The 24,343-nt window shown below is 47.6% G+C and overlaps 1 protein-coding gene across 5 annotated transcripts in view; it reads right to left on the bottom strand.

The window, feature by feature from the left end:
- Positions 1–24,343, bottom strand: part of ripor1 (RHO family interacting cell polarization regulator 1) — a 450,995-nt gene that overhangs the window by 119,570 nt on the left and 307,082 nt on the right. For 4 of the 5 annotated variants that reach the window (XM_072518311.1, XM_072518310.1, XM_072518312.1 and 1 more), the window contains exons 2-6: positions 21,112–21,238; positions 16,471–16,623; positions 13,491–13,569; positions 12,698–12,721; positions 11,600–11,653 (exon numbers count right to left, since the gene is read on the bottom strand). In XM_072518311.1, the coding sequence (XP_072374412.1) occupies positions 11,600–11,653; positions 12,698–12,721; positions 13,491–13,569; positions 16,471–16,623; positions 21,112–21,212 (411 nt within the window). In that variant the 5' untranslated portion in view covers positions 21,213–21,238. Of the gene's footprint in view, positions 1–11,599; positions 11,654–12,697; positions 12,722–13,490; positions 13,570–15,980; positions 16,000–16,470; positions 16,624–21,111; positions 21,239–24,343 lie in introns of those variants that run through there. The other variant, XM_072518314.1, reaches the window with a different exon arrangement.

The following is a 24,343-nucleotide window of genomic DNA, read 5'->3' as shown; positions in this document are numbered from 1 at the left end:
GACAGAGTTAAGGAGAAATTTCTTCACGCTGGTGAACCTGTGGAATTTGTTACTACAGGAAGTAATTGAGGCCAAAACATTTTCTGTTTGTAAGAAGGAGTTAGATAAAGCACTTGGGGCTAAGGAATCAAAGGATGTGGGGGGGGGGGGGGGGGGGCGGGGGGGGAGAAGAGAGAGAAGCTAGACTGGCAATTGGGTTGGATGATCAGCCATGATCATAATGAATGGCAGAGCAGGCTCGAAGGGCCAAACGGCCCACTCCTGCTCCTATTTTCTATGTTTCCATGTATCTTAGATTAAGGATAAATCACATGGAAATACACATAACTGCATTTTGGGCAGAGGATTGGAATTGCGCGTTGTGGCCCACATACAAATCAATCATTTTTCTAGCCAATGGTTTCGACTTGGTAACATTTCATACTGGTGGGCACATCAGTGTCAAAGCCAATTGCATAAATAAGCCATAAATCCTCTAAGCACTTCTTGCTAGCAGTAAATACACAGCTATGGAACAAAACATTGCAGCAGTTGTTTGTAAATTTGTATATAAACAAAATTATTTTCCCAAGCCCAGATTCTAGTTCATTGACTTGGGGTCAAGAAGCAGCCTGGAACATGGAAAGAAGCACTGTGCAGATCACCGTCAAAACAACTTTGTCCTGCACAAGGAGGACATGCAAATTCGTGAAACGTTCCATATTTTTAAAATATTTGTTTGAAATATCCCTTATGACATCACCAGGCAAATGCTGGAAGATATACTCAGTGAATTTGGATATGTGCATTATGCGGATATTGAGGTGGAAATGGCAAGTCTAAGGGCTGTGGTGTGGTTCATTTTGAGAGTCCAGATTCTGCGAGTGTGCCTGCAGGACGAAGAATGGAATCCGATTTAATTGCAGGGAAATTGATGTCCAACTGGTCAGAAATGTTTAAAAATGTTTAAAATCCATTTTTCTTTGACTGTTTAAAATGATCGAACAATAAAACCGTCCTTTTAGTGTTTTTGTTCCATTCTTTAAAAAAATTGTCTGGAGATTTGACAATGCGCACATTGCATTTTGTTTTTATTTCGTGTGAAAAATACACTTTGGTACTAAGTGATTTGATAATAAGTGTGATTTGGGAATTTGTTTTAAAGAACAGCTTTGTCAAACAGGTTTTTTCACAACTTTCCCAGCTCCCGGGAAATGGCCGTTGGCTGTGATTTTAAAATGGCACAGACAAAGTTTGTATACACATCTGGCCACTATAGAAACTCAGTGTGAATGAAGCTGCTTTTCCATCTTTAAGCGATGTAGGCCAGATGTAGAACCACATCAAGAGCAGTACTGCATCACAAGTGCCACAAGAGGAAGTTGCAGCTGGGAAGAAAGGCTCAAAAAGAACTTGCAGAATTTTTTTTTTTTAAACCCCTCTGCTATGGAGATGGTTGGGGAAGTCCAATGTTGGTTTACAAAACAGATTTTGAGAGGGAGAATACTAAAAAAGACTGTTTGCAACAATGGGCCACAGACTCAGGATTATCACTGGAAGACAATTTTTCCTTCAAATAGATCATTAGAATATGCTGTTGATGTCAAAAATGACAGGAAGAGACTCAGCAAGTACTTGACAGCAAAGGATAAAGGGGTAATAGATGAGAATAGGTAGCACCAGCTGAAGGGGTAGATGATGTGGTGGGCCCAATGTGCACCAAGTTCTATGATTCATCAAGAGATATCAATGCGGGCGGCATGTGGCACAGTGATTAACATTGATGCCTACAGCTCTGAGGACCCGGGTTCGAATCCCGGCCCTGGGTCACTGTCCGTGCGGAGTTTGCACAGTCTCCCAGTGTCTGCATGGGTTTCACCCCCACAACCCAAAGATGTGCAGGGTAGGTGAATTGGCCACGCTAAATTGCCCCTTAATTGGAAAAAAATAATAATTGGGTACTCTAAATTTGATTGATCCTGACAACCCATGTACTTAACAGCGACAAACAGCATGCCCCCCCCCCCCTTCCAAAATGGAGGGAAATGAGTTTTCATTGCCAAATTCAGATTCATTACTAACTTCAGGAGTTAGTTGGCAATTTTATTGGGGAAAAATGATACTAATGAGGACTGGCTCAAATGCTGACAATATCCTTCAATGTTAAAGAGCCTTGCCTTATATTAAAGTACTAATAGGGTCACTAAAACTGAACAGAACGATCCTGGGATGGGAAAGGAGGAGAAAAAGAAACTTCATATACGCACTGTTGGTTGCTAATCAGTGACCTCCAAGCTGAAGTGCATGTGTAAAGGGCAGGCTCAGATGAGCCGTGTTCAACAGTAAGTCTGGCCAACAGTCGGTGTGAGGGAAATGAATAATGACCACTGGGCTACTGGAGGAAATAGCCAAACTGCATTAGAAGACTCCAGCTCCCTCTCAAGTCACTAAAGCCTGGATTGACTGTGGGTGCCAATTTTCTGAAATGCCAGCGCAGTATTTCCTCAAACTCCTTACAAACTGCTCTCCGGGGGGGTTGGAGGGGGGGGGGGGGGGGGGGGGGGGGGGGGGGGGGGAGAGAGAGAGCGAGAGAGAGAGAGAGAGAGAGAGAGAGAGAGAGAGAGAGAGAGAGCGCAAATCTGCTGTGCTCATCAGATCAAGGAAACATCAGAAAATACTGTTCTGATCAAATACTGTTCTGATCAAATACTGACGATAAAGACATAACTCAAATATTGTCCCAAATGTCAAGTAGCTGCAACTGCCAAGCTCCCATTAGGACGGAATACACTTGGCAGAGATTAATTGGGTCCCCAATCTGCAACAGTTTAGACCTCCAGCTGCAAGTTGTAAAATCGGTGGCTATCTAGCACAAAGGTCAATTGCATGTCGCAATAGACGAGCAGTGGTTTGAGTGTCAGATTCACGTTCTCTCGCCCTACCTCCATTTCCCTGGCTATCCCTTCAGGAAGCTGCCACTGTAACTGAACTGTCTGAGAAAATTCACCAGTGAAAGCTGGAGTAGGTCCAAAAGTCCCAGCTGAAAATAATTAGATCAGAAGGGATGGAAACATTTAGCAGAATTTTCACTATTCCCGAACCATGGGGAAGAACAAAGGGAAGTGGTTAACTCATTGGTCATTAAAACATAAACTTTAGCAAAATAGCCAGTGCCAATGTCCATCTGTTCATTCAGCAGAAATCTATAACATCTCATTTTTAATTGGGATTCCACCAGGTTGCAGGCAACTACCAATGGTTACCAGTGACAGTCAGCAGGATGATGCAATTAGTCCACTCATGCGCTGCTGACTAGAAATGTCTCGCTGGAACAGGAAAATTTACAGTGAGTGATTCAGAGTGAGAGAGCATGTGGGCAGGCAAAAGAGAGCACAAGCAAGAGAGAAAGAGAGAAGGCAAGAGAGAGCGAGAGAGAGAGAGAGAGAGAGAGAGAGAGAGGGGGAGGGCGAGAGAGGGGGGGGCGAGTGAGAGGAGGGCGAGAGATAGGGGTGCGAGAGCGAGGGGGCGAGAGAGAGAGGGGGCGTGAGAGAGAGGGGGCACGAGAGAGAGGGGGCACGAGAGAGAGGGGGCACGAGAGAGAGGGGGCACGAGAGAGAGGCGGCGTGAGAGAGAGGCGGCGTGAGAGAGAGGGGGCGTGAGAGAGAGGGGGCGTGAGAGAGAGGGGGCGTGAGAGAGAGGGGGCGTGAGAGAGGGGGCGTGAGAGAGAGGGGGCGTGAGAGAGAGGGGGCGTGAGAGAGAGGGGGCGTGAGAGAGAGGGGGCGTGAGAGAGAGGGGGCGTGAGAGAGAGGGGGCGTGAGAGAGAGGGGGCGTGAGAGAGAGGGGGCGCGAGAGAGAGGGGGCGCGAGAGAGAGAGAGAGAGGGCGAGAGAGAGAGAGGGCGAGAGAGAGAGGGCGAGAGAGAGGGGGCGCGAGATAGGGGTGCGAGAGCGAGGGGGCGAGCGAGAGAGAGGGGGTGAGCGAGAGAGAGAGGGCGAGCGAGAGAGCGCGAGAGAGAGAGAGAGAGCGCGAGAGAGAGAGAGGGCGAGAGAGGGGGGCGAGAGAGAGGGCGAGAAAGAAAGGGGGCGTGAGAGAGAGCGAGAGAGAGGGGGCGCGAGAGAGAGGGGGCGCGAGAGAGAGGGCGAGAGAGAGAGAGGGCGCGAGAGAGAGGGCGAGAGAGAGAGGGCGAGAGAGAGAGAGAGGGCGAGAGAGAGAGAGGGCGAGAGAGAGAGAGGGCGAGAGAGAGAGAGGGCGAGAGAGAGAGAGAGAGGGCGAGAGAGAGAGAGAGAGGGCGAGAGAGAGAGAGGGCGAGAGAGAGGGGGCGCGAGAGAGGGGGCGCGAGAGAGAGAGGAGGCGCGAGAGAGAGGGGGCGCGAGAGAGGGGGCGCGAGAGAGAGGGGGCGCGAGAGAGAGGGGGAGGCGAGAGAGAGGGGGGGCGAGAGAGAGGGCGAGAAAGAAAGGGGGCGTGAGAGAGAGGGGGCGAGAGGGAGAGGGGGCGAGAGGGAGCGAGAGGGAGAGGGGGCGAGAGGGAGAGGGGGCGAGAGGGAGAGGGGGCGAGAGGGAGAGGGGGCGAGAGGGAGAGGGGGCGAGAGGGAGAGGGGGCGAGAGGGAGAGAGAGGGAGAGGGGGCGAGAGGGAGAGGGGGCGAGAGGGAGAGGGGGCGAGAGGGAGAGGGGGCGAGAGGGAGAGGGGGCGAGAGGGAGAGGGGGCGAGAGGGAGAGGGGGCGAGAGGGGGCGAGAGGGGGCGAGGGGGCGCGAGAGGGAGAGGGGGCGAGAGGGAGAGGGCGAGAGGGAGAGCGGGCGAGAGGGAGAGCGGGCGAGAGGGAGAGCGGGCGAGAGGGAGAGCGGGCGAGAGGGAGAGGGGGCGAGAGGGAGAGGGGGCGAGAGAGAGAGGGGGCGAGAGAGAGAGGGGGCGAGAGAGAGAGGGGGCGAGAGAGAGAGGGGGCGAGAGGGAGAGGGGGCGAGAGGGAGAGGGGGCGAGAGGGAGAGGGGGCGAGAGGGAGAGGGGGCGAGAGGGAGAGGGGGCGAGAGGGAGAGGGGGCGAGAGGGAGAGGGGGCGAGAGGGAGAGGGGGCGAGAGGGAGAGGGGGCGAGAGGGAGAGGGGGCGAGAGGGAGAGGGGGCGAGAGGGAGAGGGGGCGAGAGGGCGAGGGGGCGAGAGGGAGAGGGGGCGAGAGGGAGAGGGGGCGAGAGGGAGAGGGGGCGAGAGGGAGAGGGGGCGAGAGGGAGAGGGGGCGAGAGGGAGAGGGGGCGAGAGGAAGAGGGGGCAAGAGAGAGGGGGCGAGAGAGAGGGGGCGAGAGAGAGAGGGGGCGAGAGAGAGGGGGCAAGAGAGAGAGAGGGGGCGAGAGAGAGAGAGGGGGCGAGAGAGAGCGAGGGCGAGAGAGAGCGAGGGAGCGAGAGAGAGAGAGAGGGAGCGAGAGGGAAAGGGCGAGTGAGAATGAGGGAAAGGGCGAGTGAGAGAGGGGGAAGGGGCAAGTGAGAGGGAAAGGCTAAGCGTAAGGGAGAGGGCGAGGGAGAGGACAAGCGCGAGGTGGAGGGTAAGCGTGAGGTATAGGGTAAGCACAAGGGACAGGGCAAGAGCGAGGGAGGTCCAGAGTGGGGGAGAGAAGGGTGGGTCCAGAGCAAGGGAGAGGGGTGTCCAGAGCACGGGAGAGGGGGGTCCAGAGCGAGGGAGAGGGGGATTCAGGGCGAGGGAAGGGGGGGGGGGGGAGACAACTGAGCGAGAGGGGCGAGGAGGGGGGACAGAGCGAGAGAGGACGGGGGGACAGAGTGGGGGAGAGAGGGGTGGGGGGAGGGTGTCCAGAGCGAAGGGGGGGGGGTGGAACTGTGGGTGAGGGGAGGGGAACAGAGCGTGAGGGGAAAGGGGAAGAGAGCGAGAGAGGAGGGGGGGGGGAAGAGAGCGAGAGAGGAGGGGGGACTGAGTGAGAGGGGAGTGGGGGGACTGAGCGAGAGGGGAGGGGAGACTGAGCGAGAGGGGAGGGGAGACTGAGCGAGAGGGGAGGGGAGACTGAGCGAGAGGGGCGGGGAGACTAAGCGAGAGGGGCGGGGAGACTGAGCGAGAGGGGAGGGGAGACTGAGCGAGAGGGGAGGGGAGACTGAGCGAGAGGGGAGGGGAGACTGAGCGAGAGGGGAGGGGAGACTGAGCGAGAGGGGAGGGGAGACTGAGCGAGAGGGGAGGGGAGACTGAGCGAGAGGGGAGGGGAGATTGAGCGAGAGGGGAGGGGGACAGAGCAAGAGGGGAGGGGGACAGGGCGCGAGGGGAAGGGGGGACTGAGCGAGAGGGGAGGGGGACAGAGCATGAGGGGATGGGGGGACTGAGCCAGAGGGGAGGGGGAACAGAGTGAGAGGGGAGGGGGAACAGAGTGAGAGGGGAGGGGGGACTGAGCGAGAGGGGAGGGGGGACTGAGCGAGAGGGGAGGGGGGACTGAGCGAGAGGGGAGGGGGGAGACAGAGTGAGAGGGAGGGGGGGGGAACTGAGCGAGAGGAGAGGGGGGAACTGAGCGAGAGGGGAGGGGGAGACAGAGCAAGAGAGGAGGGGGACAGAGCGTGAGGGGATGGGGGGGACAGAGCGAGAGGGGAGAGGGAAAGAGTGTGAGGGGACAGAGTGAGAGGGGAGGGGGTGACAGAGCGAGAGAGGAGGGGGGACAGAGCGAGAGAGGAGGGGGGACAGAGTGAGAGAGGAGGGGGGACAGAGTGAGAGAGGAGGGGGGACAGAGTGAGATAGGAGGGGGGACAGAGTGAGATAGGAGGGGGGACAGAGTGAGATAGGAGGGGGGACAGAGTGAGATAGGAGGGGGGACAGAGTGAGATAGGAGGGGGGACAGAGTGAGATAGGAGGGGGGACAGAGTGAGAGGGGAGGGGGACAGAGTGAGAGAGGAGGGGAGACTGAGCGAGAGGGGAGGGGAGACTGAGCGAGAGGGGAGGGGAGACTGAGCGAGAGGGGAGGGGAGATTGAGCGAGAGGGGAGGGGGACAGAGCAAGAGGGGAGGGGGACAGGGCGCGAGGGGAAGGGGGGACTGAGCGAGAGGGGAGGGGGACAGAGCATGAGGGGATGGGGGGACTGAGCCAGAGGGGAGGGGGAACAGAGTGAGAGGGGAGGGGGAACAGAGTGAGAGGGGAGGGGGGACTGAGCGAGAGGGGAGGGGGGACTGAGCGAGAGGGGAGGGGGGACTGAGCGAGAGGGGAGGGGGGAGACAGAGTGAGAGGGAGGGGGGGGAACTGAGCGAGAGGAGAGGGGGGAACTGAGCGAGAGGGGAGGGGGAGACAGAGCAAGAGAGGAGGGGGACAGAGCGTGAGGGGATGGGGGGGACAGAGCGAGAGGGGAGAGGGAAAGAGTGTGAGGGGACAGAGTGAGAGGGGAGGGGGTGACAGAGCGAGAGAGGAGGGGGGACAGAGCGAGAGAGGAGGGGGGACAGAGTGAGAGAGGAGGGGGGACAGAGTGAGAGAGGAGGGGGGACAGAGTGAGATAGGAGGGGGGACAGAGTGAGATAGGAGGGGGGACAGAGTGAGATAGGAGGGGGGACAGAGTGAGATAGGAGGGGGGACAGAGTGAGATAGGAGGGGGGACAGAGTGAGATAGGAGGGGGGACAGAGTGAGAGGGGAGGGGGACAGAGTGAGAGAGGAGGGGGGGGACAGAGTGAGAGAGGAGGGGGGGCAGAGCGAGAGAGGAGGGGGAAGACAGAGCGAGAGAGGGGACGGGGACAGAGTGAGAGGAGGGGGTCAGAGCGAGAGGAGGGGGACAGAGTGAGAGGGGACAGAGCGAGGGGGAGGGGGACAGAGCGAGGGGGAGGGGGACAGAGCAAGAGAGGAGGGGGACAGAGCGAAGAGGAGGGGGGACAGTGCGAGAGAGGAGGGGGGACAGAGCGAGAGAGGAGGGGGGACAGAGCGAGAGAGGAGGGGGGACAGAGCGAGAGAGGAGGGGGGACAGAGCGAGAGGGGACAGAGCGAAAGGGGAGGGGGGGACAGAGCGAGAGGGGAGGGGGGGACAGAGCGAGAGGGGAGGGGGGGACAGAGCGAAATGGGAGGGGGGACAGAGCGAGAGGGGAGGGGGGACAGAGCTAGGGGGAAGGGGGGGAAACGGCGAGAGAGGAGGGGGATAGAGCGAGAGAGATGGGGGAGACAGAGCGAGAGGGGAGGGGACAGAGCGACTTGGAAATATATCGCCGTTCCTTCACTGTCACTGTGTCAACATCCTGGAACGCTCTCCCGAACAGCACTGTGGGCGTACCTTCACCTAAGCGACTGCAGTGGTTCGAGAAATCAACTCACCCCCACCTTCTGAAGGGCAACTAGGGATGGGCAATAAGTGCTGGCCTAACCAGCGACGCCCACATCCTGTAAATGAATTTTTAAAAACTCTCCTCCCAAAACAATCCCACCATCCTGGGGATTAGACTAGTAAATCTTCATTGCACTTCCTCTATGGCAAGTGTTTCCCCTTAGATAAGACAACCAAAACTGCGCACAATATTCAAAGTGCGGTCTAACCAAGGCTCTATACATCTCAGCAAGACATTTTTATTCCTGCACTAAGTCCTCTTGCAATGAACGGCAACAAACTATTTGCCTTTCAAATTTCCTGCTGCACCTGCAAGCTTGCTTTTCATGACTCATGGACTAGGACACCCAGGTCCTCTTGAACATCCCCCCCCCCTCCCCTCTCGCTCAGTTTCCCCCCTCCCCTCTCACTCTGTCCCCCCTCCTCTCTCGCTCTGTCCTCCCCCATCCCCTCTCGCTCTGTCCCCCCCACCCTCTCACACTCTGTCCCACTTCCCAACCTCTCATCATTTATGGAAATTCTCTGCCTGTTTCTTTTTCTATCCAAGTGGAAAACTTGACACTTATTTGCATTGTATTCTGCCACGTACATCTGTATTATAGGTAACATCCTCAAAAAACTCCGACACATTTGTCAAACAGATTTCCCTTTCATAAATCCATGTTTTTAAAAATGTAAAGTGCCCAATTCATTTTCTCCACCAATTAAAGGGCCGGGAAACACACAGCTGGGGGACTAGAAAATCCAACCCCGTATCACTACATTACCCAAGGGGACAGTCGTTTATAGAAAGACACATCCGGACTGTCAAAAGAACCCTCATGAAACACAGAGATAAAGAAAGACCCAAATCTTGCCTTATTAACAGTCCGAGATACACCTCTCAAGGCTGATATGAAATCAGCTGTAGAGCTGTTGAACGAAAGAAAGTACAAGATAACCCACTTGAAGCAAGACACTGCCTCGACGCCGGACACTGCCTCGACGCCGGGCACTGCCTCGAAGCCGGGCACTGCCTCGAAGCCGGGCACTGCCTCGAAGCCGGGCACTGCCTCGAAGCCGGGCACTGCCTCGAAGCCGGGCACTGCCTCGAAGCCGGGCACTGCCTCGAGGCCGGGCACTGCCTCGAGGCTGGACACTCCCTCGAGGCTGGACACTCCCTCGAGGCTGGACACTCCCTCGAGGCTGGACACTCCCTCGAGGCTGGACACTCCCTCGAGGCTGGACACTCCGTCGAGGCTGGACACTCCGTCGAGGCTGGACACTCCGTCGAGGCTGGACACTCCGTCGAGGCTGGACACTCCCTCGAGGCTGGACACTCCCTCGAGGCGGGACACTCCCTCGAGGCGGGACACTCCCTCGAGGCTGGACACTCCCTCGAGGCTGGACACTCCCTCCAAGCTGGACACTCCCTCGAAGCTGGACACTCCCTCGAAGCTGGACACTCCCTCGAAGCTGGACACTCCCTCGAAGCTGGACACTCCCTCGAAGCTGGACACTCCCTCGAAGCTGGACACTCCCTCGAAGCAAAATACTCCATCTAAGCAAAATACTCCATCTAAGCAAAATACCCCATCGAAGCAAAATACTCCATCTAAGCAAAATACTCCATCTAAGCAAAATACTCCATCTAAGCAAAATACCCCATCTAAGCAAAATACCCCATCTAAGCAAAATACTCCATCTAAGCAAAATACTCCATCTAAGCGAAATACTCCACCTAAGCGAAATACTCCACCTAAGCGAAATACTCCACCTAAGCGAAATACTCCATCTAAGCAAAATACCCCATCTAAGCAAAATACTCCATCGATGCAAAATACCCAATCGAAGCAAAATACCCCATCTAAGCAAAATACTCCATCTAAGCAAAATACCCCATCTAAGCAAAATACCCCATCTAAGCAAAATACTCCTACACCTGGGCTGGGAAAGCAAAAAAGATAACCAATAATACCAAAAAAACAACATCACCAACAAGGGATGAAACATCAACAACTTCACCAGCAAGTGACAGAAAATTAAGAAATTTAAGTACAACTGCTACAAAACCAGTAGCAACACGCCCTCCAGGCTGGACACGCCCTCCAGGCTGGACACACCCTCGAAGCAGGACACGCCCTCGAAGCAGGACACGCCCTCGAAGCAGGACACGCCCTCGAAGCAGGCGATCGGGACACCGTTTTTAAATGGCGATCACTCGCTACAATGGGGAGTTCCAGCGAGTGGAGTTCACCACTGTAAAAATGGGACTGTGTTCCTCGTTCAGGCCCCTGATTCAACACGAGTCATGTTGAACGGCCATGTGTTTCTCAGCACTGCGAGTGTTGGGAAACACGCGGTTAAACGTTCTTGCTACGGCACTTTGATCTCTTTAGGGAGAATCGCAGCCATTGCTTCATCATAGGCCTGGAAATAAGACCCACAATTATTAAACAAATATCAACGGAAAGATGAAGGAGCAATTTTGTTTCAAATGTACCCGTCATGCAGATCAGCATGCACAGTAAATATGAACAACATACGATCAAAGTGACAACTTAAAATGATGCCCGACAGCCATGTCGACTCTATATCATCTGTAACTTGCAGTTCATTGAGAAGAGGACCTGTGGGGAGCACCAAAGGGAAAATGATGGAAAATCTCAGCAGGTCTGGCAGCATCTGTAGGGAGAGAAAAGAGCTAACGTTTTGAGTCCAGATGACCCTTTGTCAAAGCTCCCGTGGGGAGCACCTAGACTTCAATAAAAATTAAATTTTTTTTTAGAGTAGCCAATTATTTTTCTTTTCCAATTAAGGGGCAATTTCGCGTGGCCAATCCACCTAACCTGCACATCTTTGGGTTGTGGGGGTGAAACCCACGCAGACATGGGGATATTGTGCAAACTCCGCACGGTCAGTGACTCAGGGCCGGGATTCGAACGCGGGTCCTCAGCGCTGCAGTCCCAGTGCTAACCACTGCGCCACGTGCCGCCCCACCTAGACTTAAATGAGTGCATAAACCCACATCAGATCCTTTGATGTGCAGAATGTTGCCAAAACAGCTTTCAAATCAAGTATAATGTGAGAAAACTACAAAACAACTTGGGTCCAATAAATATTTGGGATGCCTTCCTAATCGCCAACATCTGAGGTGAAGATGAGAACATAAGATAGCTTATTAGCCATATCAACATCACAAGAAAAACCCAGTAAATTAGCAGAAATTTCCAGCCAGGACATGTTACCATTGTAACCCATTAATCAAAAGAAAAACCCTCATGTATTGACTTGATTTTGTTGTGAAACACGTGAAGAAAAGAGGGAAGTGTCATTGTTGGGTATTGTGTCATCATATAGTTTCTTACCTTACTAACATGAAACTCCAGTCTCCGAATAAACCTTTCAATTGACTTGATTTGCTGTCAGGAGGAGAAGTTACGAAAAAGAGGGAAAAAAGAAAGTTAAACAGTCTTGGCAAGTCCTCTTTATTGGAAACACATTAAACAAATTGGAGATGCTTTTGTGCTTAAATCCATCAAACGCATTATTCATATTTTCCAGTACACAAGTACATGTAATTCACTATGTGGTCAAAACCACAGATACAGCCAAATCATTAAATGCAAGAGTTTTTTCACAGTGAGCTGCAGATTTGCAACAATTCCAGAAACCAATTCCACATCTCTGCTGGATGGGACGGGTGAGAATATTCCCACAGCAAGTCTACTTGAAAGGAGTGGGAGGAAGAAGGCAAACAGGAAGATGGGTGAGTTCAGGCCAGCACTTGTTATGCATTTAGCACAGCCCAGGGAGAAAGCAACATTTGGAACGAAAAGCTGTTTATGGAAATTAGGTGGCTTCCTTCACTGAATTCACAGTTGCTTATACTTCACAATCAAGACTCTCCCAGTTAACTTGAGATTGTGGATGCGAGTGAGAATTTCTACCCAGTCACACAGCAGGTGGCCTCAGCCAGGATAATGAACGCTGTGCAACCAGATGACTAGGCCAAAGGGGTGAAGAGCGAAAATAATAGAAAGCCAAAATCACATAACTGCTTGTGTTGGCCATTTGTAAAATTTCTTTTTTTTTTTAAATTTAAAGTACCCAATTCTTTGTTTTTCCAATTAAGGGGCAATGTAGCATGGCCAATCCACCTACCCTGCACATCTTTGGGTTGTGGGGGTGAGCCCCATGCAGACACGAAGAGAATGTGTAAACTCCACACGGACAGTGACCCAGAGCTGGGATCGAACCTGAGTCTTCAGCACTGTGAGGCAGCAGTGCTAACTACTGCGCCACCGTGCCGCCCATTTATAAAGTTTTCTGAGCAATGTAAACTTTAGACTTTAGAAGCTTCTATGTTGGCCTTTATCAAATCAAGGTTATTTGGAATTATGCAAAGTATCCAGTTCTCTATGTCAACTCGAGTTTGAATGTGGAGCAATACTGAAAATTCTTACCTTGTCAAGGTCATATAGAAATCCCTGAAACCAGCAAGAAACAAAAGTTACAATGAGCACCCTGTGTAACTAAATATAACTTCTAATGATGGTGACATGCAAAATTCAAGATGCAAGGAAAAAAGAAATCATTGCTTAAAAGAGAGAGTCTCAATTCTCATTTCTCTATTAATTTGAACATGAAAATTTCAGGCAAGTTGCAAGTTCACAATTTGTTTGTAAACTGTCCACCCGATTTTTAGAAATCAAACGGAATTGGTGTCAACTAAAGTAATCATGTACAGCAAATATTTATAATCTTGCAAAATACTGAAATGTAATTTATGGGACAAATGCAATAAACCAATCCACTTGTACCGAAAGCCAATAAACTAATCCACCTGCACTGCTAGACTCCTCACATTCTATTGCATCCCAAGCTTCAAATTAATAGAAATTTCAGAATAGCTGAAGAAATAACATTCAAATGATTATTCAAGTCCTTCTTGAACCTACTGCGTTACAAGTTTACGTACACCAGAGCAATTAAAAATTTGCAAGGTTTAGGAGCTGCATCAAATATATAAAGATCCTGCACTCCTTACATATAATTATTGAAATCAGACATTACACTGAAGTGTCAGAATTTAAGTACTGGGGAGCCACTAAAGATTCAACTCAGTCTTTAACTAAAGATTACCAGGTTCTGCAGTACTCGCATATTAACATTTTTTATTTTTAAAATTATTTTTATGCATATTAAAATTATTAACCTTTGCACACCTTCGGGTGTTACTTAAGGAATATTCCTTACCAGTCTGGAGTTCCTTTTCATATCTTTGAGCTGAGCTGTTAAGTTGTCGAGCTCCAGCTGATGAACTTGCAAGTATGCACTGTAAGGATAGGACAAGCAACACTTCCTTAGAGCTATCAGAATTAATGGAGCAGATATCATTTTAGTAGCCTACGGCCATACTAGTCTGAAATACTAGCCCGATCTCATCTAATCTTGGAAGCTAAGCAGACTCAGACATGGTAAGTACTTGGATGGGAGATATCATTTGAGTAAAGTAACAAATAACCGTGAGCGCACAAATTTAGCAATACCACATGTTGATTTAGCCTTGGTCCATCCAGATGTCTAATCTCCAACATTTGGTGTCCATTGTAAATCTAATTTGGTTTATCAAAAACTCAATTAATACAGAAAATGTCACTTTTACAAAATTCTGATGGATTACTGTATTTAGACTAGAATTCCAAATTACTTTATTTACTTTCCATCCCCCCCAAAGCATTGTGGCCTTTGTTAATGATATTTTTCCTCACTATTACTTTTACAGTTTAAAAAGAAATACATTTAAAGTACCCAATTCTTTTTTTTCTTCCCCAATTAGAGGGGCAATTTAGCATGGCCAATCCACCTACCCTGCACATCTTTTTGGCTTGTGGGGGCGAGACCCATGCAGACACAGGGAGAATGTGCAAATTCCACATGGACAGTGACTCGGGGCTGGGATCGAACCCGGATCCTCAGCGCCGTGAGGCAGCAGTGCTAACGACTGCACCACCGTGCTGCCCACTCGTTCACAGTTAGTCGAAAAGAAAACACAAGGATCTTTCCATAACCGTATGCATAAAAGTGTGCCATCTAATGCATCTGTATACCTTATGAAAGGTGATAAGTCTGTGCTCTATTAAGTTTATCAGAGAATCGAGTTCTAAAATTATCTGGCACTTAAAAGTATTCCCAATATGCATATCTCCTGACAATTGAATAGTAACTGAGGGGCAAGTCCGCATAAGTTGCTGTATTGGCCCCTACCCGAGTGATCGGATGAACAATCGGGAGTGAAGAGGAAGCAAGGAACTTGTGTCAGTTGAGCTCCTGTCTACATTTTTAGAAATCATGAAGTCTTGCAAGTGATGCAATTAAGGTGTAAATGGTTCACATACATTTACAACATTGTTTCAAGGACCTTGAACTGAGTTACATTGCAAATCTAATGAATACAGTTACCAACAAAGCATTGCACAGATTTATATCTGTTGCAGTTCAGATCACAATGCAATTTAGTTTACAGTCCTCATGTATCCCATTTCATTACACATCACAGAAAGAGGCCAACATTTTCTATCTGAACATCCTGCCAAATTATCTCCTGCCACAAGTACTTTAGTGAATATAGATTAACATCTTATTGCTAACTAGAGTGACAAATCTCAGGGCAAGTCATTACTGTACAAATTCTTTACCTACTCAAATTCAAGGAAAGTGAACTTAAGTCCAATTAACAAACTGGATGTTGAATGAGCATCATATAAAGTCATGGCGAGGAATAGCACAAAGTAAATCCCTTGGCCCATATCAGAATGCATGCATGTTGTTTATAATTGGCTTATGCCTGTGATAAATATAAGATGATATCCAGAAACACTCATAATAACTTTAAGAGTTTTTGCTAGAATGGGATTTGGTTGGTACTTTCACCAGATCAACTGCCTAAAGACCACCACAAACTATGATCCAACTGGAAAGGCAGGTATTAAACTACATAAAAGACTAAACTGAGCCTTGGCTGGAATAGACATATGGCAATTCATTTAAAATTATCTCATTAAAAATACATAACCAGGAAATCCTGAGTGCACCCAAACTTAATTTTAAAAATGACACTTAAATAAAGAAGAAACTAAAAATACCTTCCCAGTAGATTTTTCTTCAGTCACTAAAACTTTTATTTCACCAGAATACAATCCAGTTGTTTTTACACGGAGCAGGAATGGAACAAAACAGGTTTGAAAAATTCAACCTGTGCTATTTTAGCATGCAAAACTACTTTGATCCAATGCTGTAGGACAGATTAATTTCCCCTCCAGCAATCATATCCAATATCCATTTTATTTGGACACCACAATTTGTAGTTGAACGAGCAAGGCTGTTTTAGTCAGTACTGACTAAATAAATCCCACGGTGCAACAAGGAGTCAGCCTTTTGGGTTTTTGTAACTACTGATTATATGAAAGTTAATGGTTTCAAAAGTACAAGGGCTGTTTATAGACAGACAGTCTCTTTTATGTGAGGGGGGAGCAGAGTTAAAACATTTGCAAGTGCAGCTTTCATGAAGCAACCATAATTCATACCCTTGGTAAATCGTTCCAGCAGGCTAAGCAACAGGTGAATGTTCAAAATACATTGCTCTCAGGGGACAGGCAGGTGGAAGGTCTGATAAGTAGTTAACCAAAGTAATCAAATTTAAACAAATTGCAGTCCAGAATTTAAAAAAAAAAATTTAAAACTGACCTTCACTTGCAGTCCAACTGAACAGCATTGATAGTTCATATCATTTACAAACTGTCAGCAAGTTACAGGAGCAAGGGTGGGTGATGGGATTTGTTGACATGGTAACTTGGTTAATAATTGGAAACCAAGATTACTGCTGTTCTTTTCTGTGGAGGTGGGGAAACCATGAGAAATAGTAAAAATGAGCTCAGGCATCAATAATTTTCCAAGATACGATCCTCATTTATTTAGCGGTTACTGGCCAAGTCTGTTGGATTCAACGCAAACCAGTCTTTACAGAAAAGAAAGGTATGACCATCTTTCCTTGAGATCACACATCACTGCCGAAAACTACTCACTGTGTCAAAAGGCATCTTTTCTGATCAGAAAAGGACCAATTTACAAATCCAAGCAGTTTCATTATTATAAATGTATCATAAGCAAATGGTTCAATTCTTGGCTCAGATTCTTTCAAAATCACTTGTATGCAGAGAATAAGAGAACGTCTTACTTTAGGCCCTTTTTCAAAGCTTCATAAACCTCATCCAGCCGTTCAGGCTGAGGGTTCTTGGGTGGAAGCGATTTATGGGAAATGCTGAACATTTTGCCAGCTCTATGGGCAGTTTTCCGTTGTGTTGATGGGGTGCTGAACACCTTTAGCTTCCTGTAAGGCAGAAATTCACAATATCAATTAAAGTGATGAAAATAAACAACCTCCAACAGCACAACAATGACTCACTATCACCAGCAGGGAGATTAATACATCGGTCACCAAAATGAACATGCGGTTGAAACTGTCCCAAGATTTCTTTCCGGTAGCAATAAAACTTGTTTAGGATTAATTAGGATCTAAAACTCCTGTGTACAGGAAAAACAGACATGCAAAATTGCTGCAAATACCCAACCGGTCAGGCAGTACCTGCGGAGGGAAAAACATCCTGGCCAGTTCATCAGAAGAGATGTGGACTTTGTTAAGAAGGTAGGTAACAGTTCACATCATAACAGGCTGGTCAGCAAAGTTAGAGCCATGGAATAAAAGGATAGTCGCAGCATTGATATGAAATTGGCAGCAAGGCAGGAAAAAAGAGCAGTGATAATCGGTTGTTTTTCCAGACTGGAGGGAAATATATGGCAGGTTCTCCAGTGGTTGGTACTGGATTACTGTTTTTCCTGATTCTATATTAATGGCCTGGAACTGGGTGTACTGGGCACAATTTCAAAATGTGCAGAGGACACAACATTTGGACACAGACAGGCTGGTGGAATGGTTGGACAGAGAAATGTGAAGTGATTCATTCTGGTGGGAAGAATGAGGAGAGGCAGTATAAAACAAAGTTTGGAATTCTAAAGGCAGTTCACGGCACCGAGGACCCGGTTCAGTCCCGGTTCCGGAACACTGTCCGTGTGAAGTTTGCACATTTTCCCTGTGTCTGCATGAGTCTCACCCCCACAACCCAAAGATGTGCAGAGTCGGTGAGTTGGCCATGCTAAATTGCTCCTTAATTGGAAAAAAATAATTGGGTACTCTAAACTTTACCAAAAAAAAAGAATTCTAAAGGCGGAGAAGGGGCAGAGGGACCTGGGAGTTTATGCGCACAAATCTTTGAAGGTGGCAGGCAGGGCAGTTTGAAAAAGTGGTTAATAAAGCAAATGGTATATTGGGCTTTATAAATAGGGGCATAATCGGCAGGAAGTTAGGAACCATCTGTGTAAAACACTGGGTTGGTCTCAACTAGTGCATGCTGTTCATTCGTGGGCACTACATTTAGGAAAGATGTGGAGACATTAGAGAGGATGAAAAAGATTCAAGAGAATATGTGGATTGGAGAAACTGGATATGTTCTCCTTGGATATGGGAAGAAGTGTCCAAAATCGTAAGGGGTCTGGACAGAGTAGATAAGGAAAAATTGTTCTGTTGGCAGAAGGATCAAGAATCAGAGGGGACGGATTTAAGCTGAAGAGCAAAAGAAGCAATGGTGTCATAAGGAAAACATTTTGTTTTAAAAGAAGCAAGTGGTTAGAATGTGGAATGCAGTGGATGCAAATTGAATTGAAGGCTTCAAAAGCAAACTGGATAATTATCTGAAGAGGAAAAAAAAACCAGCAAGGCTAAAGCAAAATACAGGGGGAGTGAGACAACGAGGGGTGATTTTGCAGAGTGCCAGTATGGACACAATGGGCTGGATGGCCTCCTTCTGTGCTGCAACCTTTTTATGACTCTATGAACTGGACATTAAGTCACTACTCTGCAGTATCCCTGCTGATTTCCCCCTCCCATTCCTTTTTATTAATCCCCCAAACTGACTAAACTGCCCGTCCATCATTCAGCCAACAGATTATAAAAGGTTACATGTTTGAAACATTATCACCGTTTCTTTTTATATTTCCATATGCTGCTTACTTGCTACCCATTTTCAGCATTTGCACTTTTTATTTCAGATTTGCAACATTTGAGGTCTTTCCTTTGTATTCCCCCAATTACAATACTGTTTTGCTCAATAAAAGTACAATGTGTGATTAGTGTTCAGCATAATTACCGATCTGCAGCATGTGACCAACACATGCCACATAATACCCACAAAAAGATTCAGACTAGTTTTCGTTTTCGGTGTTTCAGTCTTAAAACTTCAGTTACAATTCATTCAACTATCACCACTGCACATCAGCAAGTTTAAACAGCTGCAATCAGGGCACACTTCCATTTTTAATATGACTTATACATCGCATTAAAAGAAACAAAATATCGAGCAGATTTCAGTCAGCATGTTAAAAAGAAAACTCAAAAAATTGCAATTAAAAGACTGTTTCAGGTTGTACCTAAAAAAAAGACCCGGTTGCAATGTTGAGAATGCCATGAACAAGGGTAATTGAGAATACTCGCATTAGAGATGGGGCCAGTTTCTAGGGTGAAGATTTAGTCGGACATAAAGATTTGATGATGGGCAAAAGACCAGGAGACCTGTGTGTATGGTAGTTAACTCACTTAAACCCAAGTTCTGTGATCTTTTAAACCACTTAATTGGTTTACGCACAGATTCTGGATAGAGAAGACCAATGATGAAATACTGTCATTCAATCGGACACTTGTAGCCATCATTTCAAAAATTGGCACTGTGCGTACTTTAGAGAGTAGCTCAGAGTGGAATCTGCAAGTAGTGAGTCATTGGGCATGACTGGCCTACAGCCAGGGCAGGGGGCCAAAGGGCAGTGCGTGCGACAACTGGCTGGAGGGGGAGGTTGCACAAGCATTCTACTGCAGGGGTTCCTAAGGAGGTTGATGGGGCAGCATACAGGAATACGCTGATTGGCATGCACACATGAATACTGGGTGCATTGGGAAACCTGCTGGAAAGCTTGCGGTCATTGTGAATTTCTGCAGAACGTTTGATGTGAGTACTAAGCCTTTTGCCACGTACACTCCGCTCCCCATCAACTTCACCAACTTTTAAGTAGCAGTATAAATTCCACATACTTCTACTAACCCAGCAACAGTCAGTAGAAATCAGTGATCGACCTGAAAGTTATCCGGATGATCCCTTTAAATAGCACTGATGGGAGATCCTTCCCGTTGTTGAATGCATGCTCAGCTGTGCGAGGTTAAGGGAGCGCGTCAGCTGAAACGCCAAAATGGCACTGAAAGAGTCTAATCAGCATAACATGCTAATTGATATCACAATGTGCCACTCTTCATGCTTCCACTGCACACTCTGAACATGCGTAGTGACATCCTCATCAAAATGTAAAAATGCTGTCCTGTCCACCAGAAGGTTGCGGCGGCTATCTAAAAGTTGGTGACTGCAGTTAATTACTACTTTTACTGGGCCGGTTGGGTCATATCAGCGCACAATATAAATTAGACCTTGGAGGCTGCTGGAAAATTTAAACAAGGCAGGTTTCATATATTTGTAACAAAAAAGGAGCTGTTTATGCACTGTATTCTTCATTTAGCATGTCAAAATTAGCCACCGGTAAAATGGCTGCACATTTTATCCATTACATTAAACATTCATCTCACTTCTCAAAGGCAATTAGGAATAGGCAATAAATGCTGATGCAGCCAAAAACCTGTTCAGCCCTACTTTCATTAAATGGTTAATCATATCTTAATCCTTTTGGACCTTTCTTGACAGTGAATGGATGGACATCAGCAAACAATCCACATTCCATTATCTAACCAGAGAGACAGATTTCTCCTGACATTTTTTGCCAATAAATAAATGCCGCAAATGAGTAGATACAACAGATTTTGCATCATTGAGGTAAATCTGACCTTATGGCCAAAAGAGTTTAACTTGCATTGATGGCAGAGCTCTCGCTCTCGATCTAGAAGGTTGCGGGATTAAGTCTCACCCGCCAGAGAGTTGAGAATACAATCCAGACAGTACTGAGGGAGTGCTGCACCGTCAGAGGTGGTGCTTTTCAAACAAGTTAAATGAAGTCCATGTCTGCCTTCTCAGGTGGAGATAAAATATCAGATGAAGCTACTTCAAAAATGAGTCTGCAGCTCTTCCAGTGTCCTAGCAAGCAGATTGTCAAGCCATTATCTGAGTGTTTTTGACATTGTAACAGCGACTACACTTAAAAAAAAAGTACTGTAATTCATTGGCTGCAGAACACTTTGGGAGGTTGCAAAAGATGCTATACAAGTACCATTTTTTATTTTATTCAAGGAATATGGGAGTCACTGGCTCGGCCAGCATTTGTTGGCCATCCCAAATTGCCCTGCTTAAACGTTTGCAGTCCATGTGGTGTAAGGGATACCCACAGTCTTGTTAGGGGAGGGAGGTTCTCTCAAGATTTCAACCCAGACACCAGTTGTTCCTCACGGGATCGGTCTATTCTGTGGGCAAGGGGTTTTGGCGACTTTCAGGAAAAACTTTAATGTCCAAGAGTTTGGTAAGTTAAAGAACAGCCGCAGCAACATTTAAGCACTGGCGTGCTCCTCTTGCCATCTCAGTTGAAGTATGTTGACATGGAGCAGACAGCTCTGTACCATAGTGGGGCAGTGGGTTAACATACCAAGTCTTCAGAGCACAGCCCTTCACTATTGGTCATTCCGCTTAAAAAAAATAAAGCTTTGCAATTCTTGCTCAGTGGGGAAAATAATCCATTAAATCACTAAGGGCCTATTTGATTTGTAAACAGCACTAACCTGAATGCTTTGTCCTGTGGTGAATTGACTCCAGCAAATGACTGACTCCTAGTAATTCCAGTCAACAAAATGCGGCGCACAGGCCGCATGGACAGTGACATTGTGAATGGTATCCTGGCTGGGAGCCCTGTGGAAAGAGAGAGAAAAGACACCAATGTATGACTGTCTTACACTGTAGCCATGTAAAATGGCTGACTCCCGATTAGAATGGCCAAACCCCGATTTAAAATGGCGAACGGAAGAGGCTGATGGGAAAATCAGCCAACAGGACTCAAACAGACAGCTGCAGGTAAAACAGTGTATTCGCCTCTGGGGAAGTCAGTCCAGACCGATACCTGCAGCCATCAACATCACAACAACCCAGCCATCTGCATATTAATCAGCCATCCCCGGGAACAATTGCTACACATTAGCAACATAAAGCCAACCCAGACCTTTCAGCGCCAGCAGGGGCTGACACGAAGAAAGGTAAACGACCACCCCCCGATCAAGGAATCGCTCCAGTATTGGAGAATATCGAACCAAGTGATTGGGACCAAGTCCAATCACTTGGAACCAGGTACAAGGTCCGCCCCGAGAGGCAGGAAGCCCCTGGGGACTATAAGAATAGGGGCCAAGTTTAACTCGACCCTTCTCCTCCTGCCCGCAACTTCGAGACCCTTCTACAAGAGAACGTAAGTTTTACTCCAGCGATCACTACCAGATAGACACTCCTGACTATCGACTTGTACCAGCTTTTGAATCCCGCCGGCTCAGAACCAATTCGAAAGACCATTCGTTTCCCTGACCTGGTGGGCCATTTCCAAAAGTTAAGTATTGGCCTTTTAGTGGTAGGTAGTAGTCTAGAAGTAGGATTATTGTATACGTATTAATTGCTGTATATAATAAATGAGCGTTGATTTAACTCTTACTAAGCGGTGTGTTGCATTATTAATCATTACTTGGACTTGAACCACGTGGCGGTGTCAGAACGATACCTGGCGACTCATGAGCAAAGGTGACAGAATTAGAGCAAATAAACTAAGGTGAAAACAAGCAACAACACACACACACAAATATATGCTTCTAATGAGCTGAGAATGTGATTATAATGACAAATGCTTCACTGCATCAAAAGAATGTGAAAAAGGCAGTAATTTCTTACTGTAATTTTCCTCATCTGGAGGTTTACAAGCATCTTGCAGTCTACAAATTCCCTCCCCAACGCAACAATTAAACTCTAACTGACCTCAGGTGCTGTTTACTTACAAATAGAGCTCGAATAAATTTATGTCACACCAGCAGAACGTGTGACATAGCAGAATACTTTCATCATCATTAAGCAATCATCAACCTACTTGCCACAAGATGTCCCACACCAGGTCAACTAGTAAAGTCAGTTATAGTATTACTAAAGTATGGCATCGATGAAGAATTAAAAGTTAACATGTCAAGTGCTGGTGAGAGTATCCCCCCCATTTGCTGTGTTTGCACTTTGCCTATTACCAGGTGCATTATACCAGCCTATGTTCTTTTTTAAATAAAAATTTAAGGTACCCAATTCTTTTTTTCCCCCAATTAAGGGGCAATTTAATGTGGCCAATCCACCTACCCAGCACATCTTTGGGTTGCAAGGGCGAGGCCCACACAGACACAGGGAGAACTTGCAAACCCCACACGGACAGTGACCCTGGGCCAGGTTCGAACCGGGTCCTCAACGCTGTGAGGCAGCAGTGCTAACCACTGCGCCACCCCACCACCTTATGTTCTAATGGTTTACATTACTTCAGTGTAGTCAGAATGAGTCACATTATTTTAAACTAATGATGCAACTATGTCAGCTAATGTACCTCTCAAAATAAAAATCAATGATTACATTACATTGGGTGTTCAAGTTTTTAACTATCAGAAGTTATTTTAAAGCCACAACATTCAGACTGCCTTTTCAGATGGGTCTCTAACTAAAATACTGTCAAACTGTCTTCAACTGTTCACTGTACCCAATTGAAGGCCACACAAATAGGCATGCAATGAGAAAGATAGATCAATTGACTTGTCACAGACTGAGATCCTCAATCAGCAAACTATTTTACAAACTGGTGCAGTGCGTCCAACAACAGAAATTAATTCCGAGAGGAGCTAATTTAAAATCCTATGTAGTCACTGGATAGCAAGGATAATCCCGGGAACTACAGGCCGGTGAGCCTTACTTCAGTGGTAGGGAAATTACTGGAGAGAATTCTTCGAGACAGGATCTACTCCTATTTGGAAGCAAATGGACGTATTAGTGAGAGGCAGCACGGTTTTGTGAAGGGGAGGTCGTGGCTCACTAACTTGATAGAGTTTTTCGAGGAGGTCACTAAGATGATTGATGCAGGTCGGGCAGTGGATGTTGTCTATATGGACTTCAGTAAGGCCTTTGACAAGGTCCCTCATGGTAGACTAGTACAAAAGGTGAAGTCACACGGGATCAGGGGTGAGCTGGCAAGGTGGATACAGAACTGGCTAGGCCATAGAAGGCAGAGAGTAGCAATGGAAGGATGCTTTTCTCATTGGAGGGCTGTGACCAGTGGTGTTCCACAGGGATCAGTGCTGGGACCTTTGCTCTTTGTAGTATATATAAATGATTTGGAGGAAAATGTAACTGGTCTGATTAGTAAGTTTGCAGACGACACAAAGGTTGGTGGAATTGCGGATAGCGATGAGGACTGTCGGAGGATACAGCAGGATTTAGATGTTTGGAGACTTGGGCGGAGAGATGGCAGATGGAGTTTAATCCGGACAAATGTGAGGTAATGCATTTTGGAAGGTCTAATGCAGGTAGGGAATATACAGTGAATGGTAGAACCCTCAAGAGTATTGAAAGTCAAAGAGATCTAGGAGTACAGGTCCACAGGTCATTGAAAGGGGCAACACAGGTGGAGAAGGTAGTCAAGAAGGCATACGGCATGCTTGCCTTCATTGGCCGGGGCATTGAGTATAAGAATTGGCAAGTCATGTTGCAGCTGTATAGAACCTTAGTTAGGCCACACTTGGAGTATAGTGTTCAATTCTGGTCGCCACACTACCAGAAGGATGTGGAGGCTTTAGAGAGGGTGCAGAAGAGATTTACCAGAATGTTGCCTGGTATGGAGGGCATTAGCTATGAGGAGCGGTTGAATAAACTCGGTTTGTTCTCACTGGAACGAAGGAGGTTGAGGGGAGACCTGATAGAGGTCTACAAAATTATGAGGGGCATAGACAGAGTGGATAG

This window comes from Scyliorhinus torazame, chromosome 10, assembly GCF_047496885.1.
Source record: "Scyliorhinus torazame isolate Kashiwa2021f chromosome 10, sScyTor2.1, whole genome shotgun sequence".
Classification (NCBI taxonomy): domain Eukaryota; kingdom Metazoa; phylum Chordata; class Chondrichthyes; order Carcharhiniformes; family Scyliorhinidae; genus Scyliorhinus; species Scyliorhinus torazame.
This window is presented reverse-complemented; position numbering and strand designations above follow the sequence as displayed.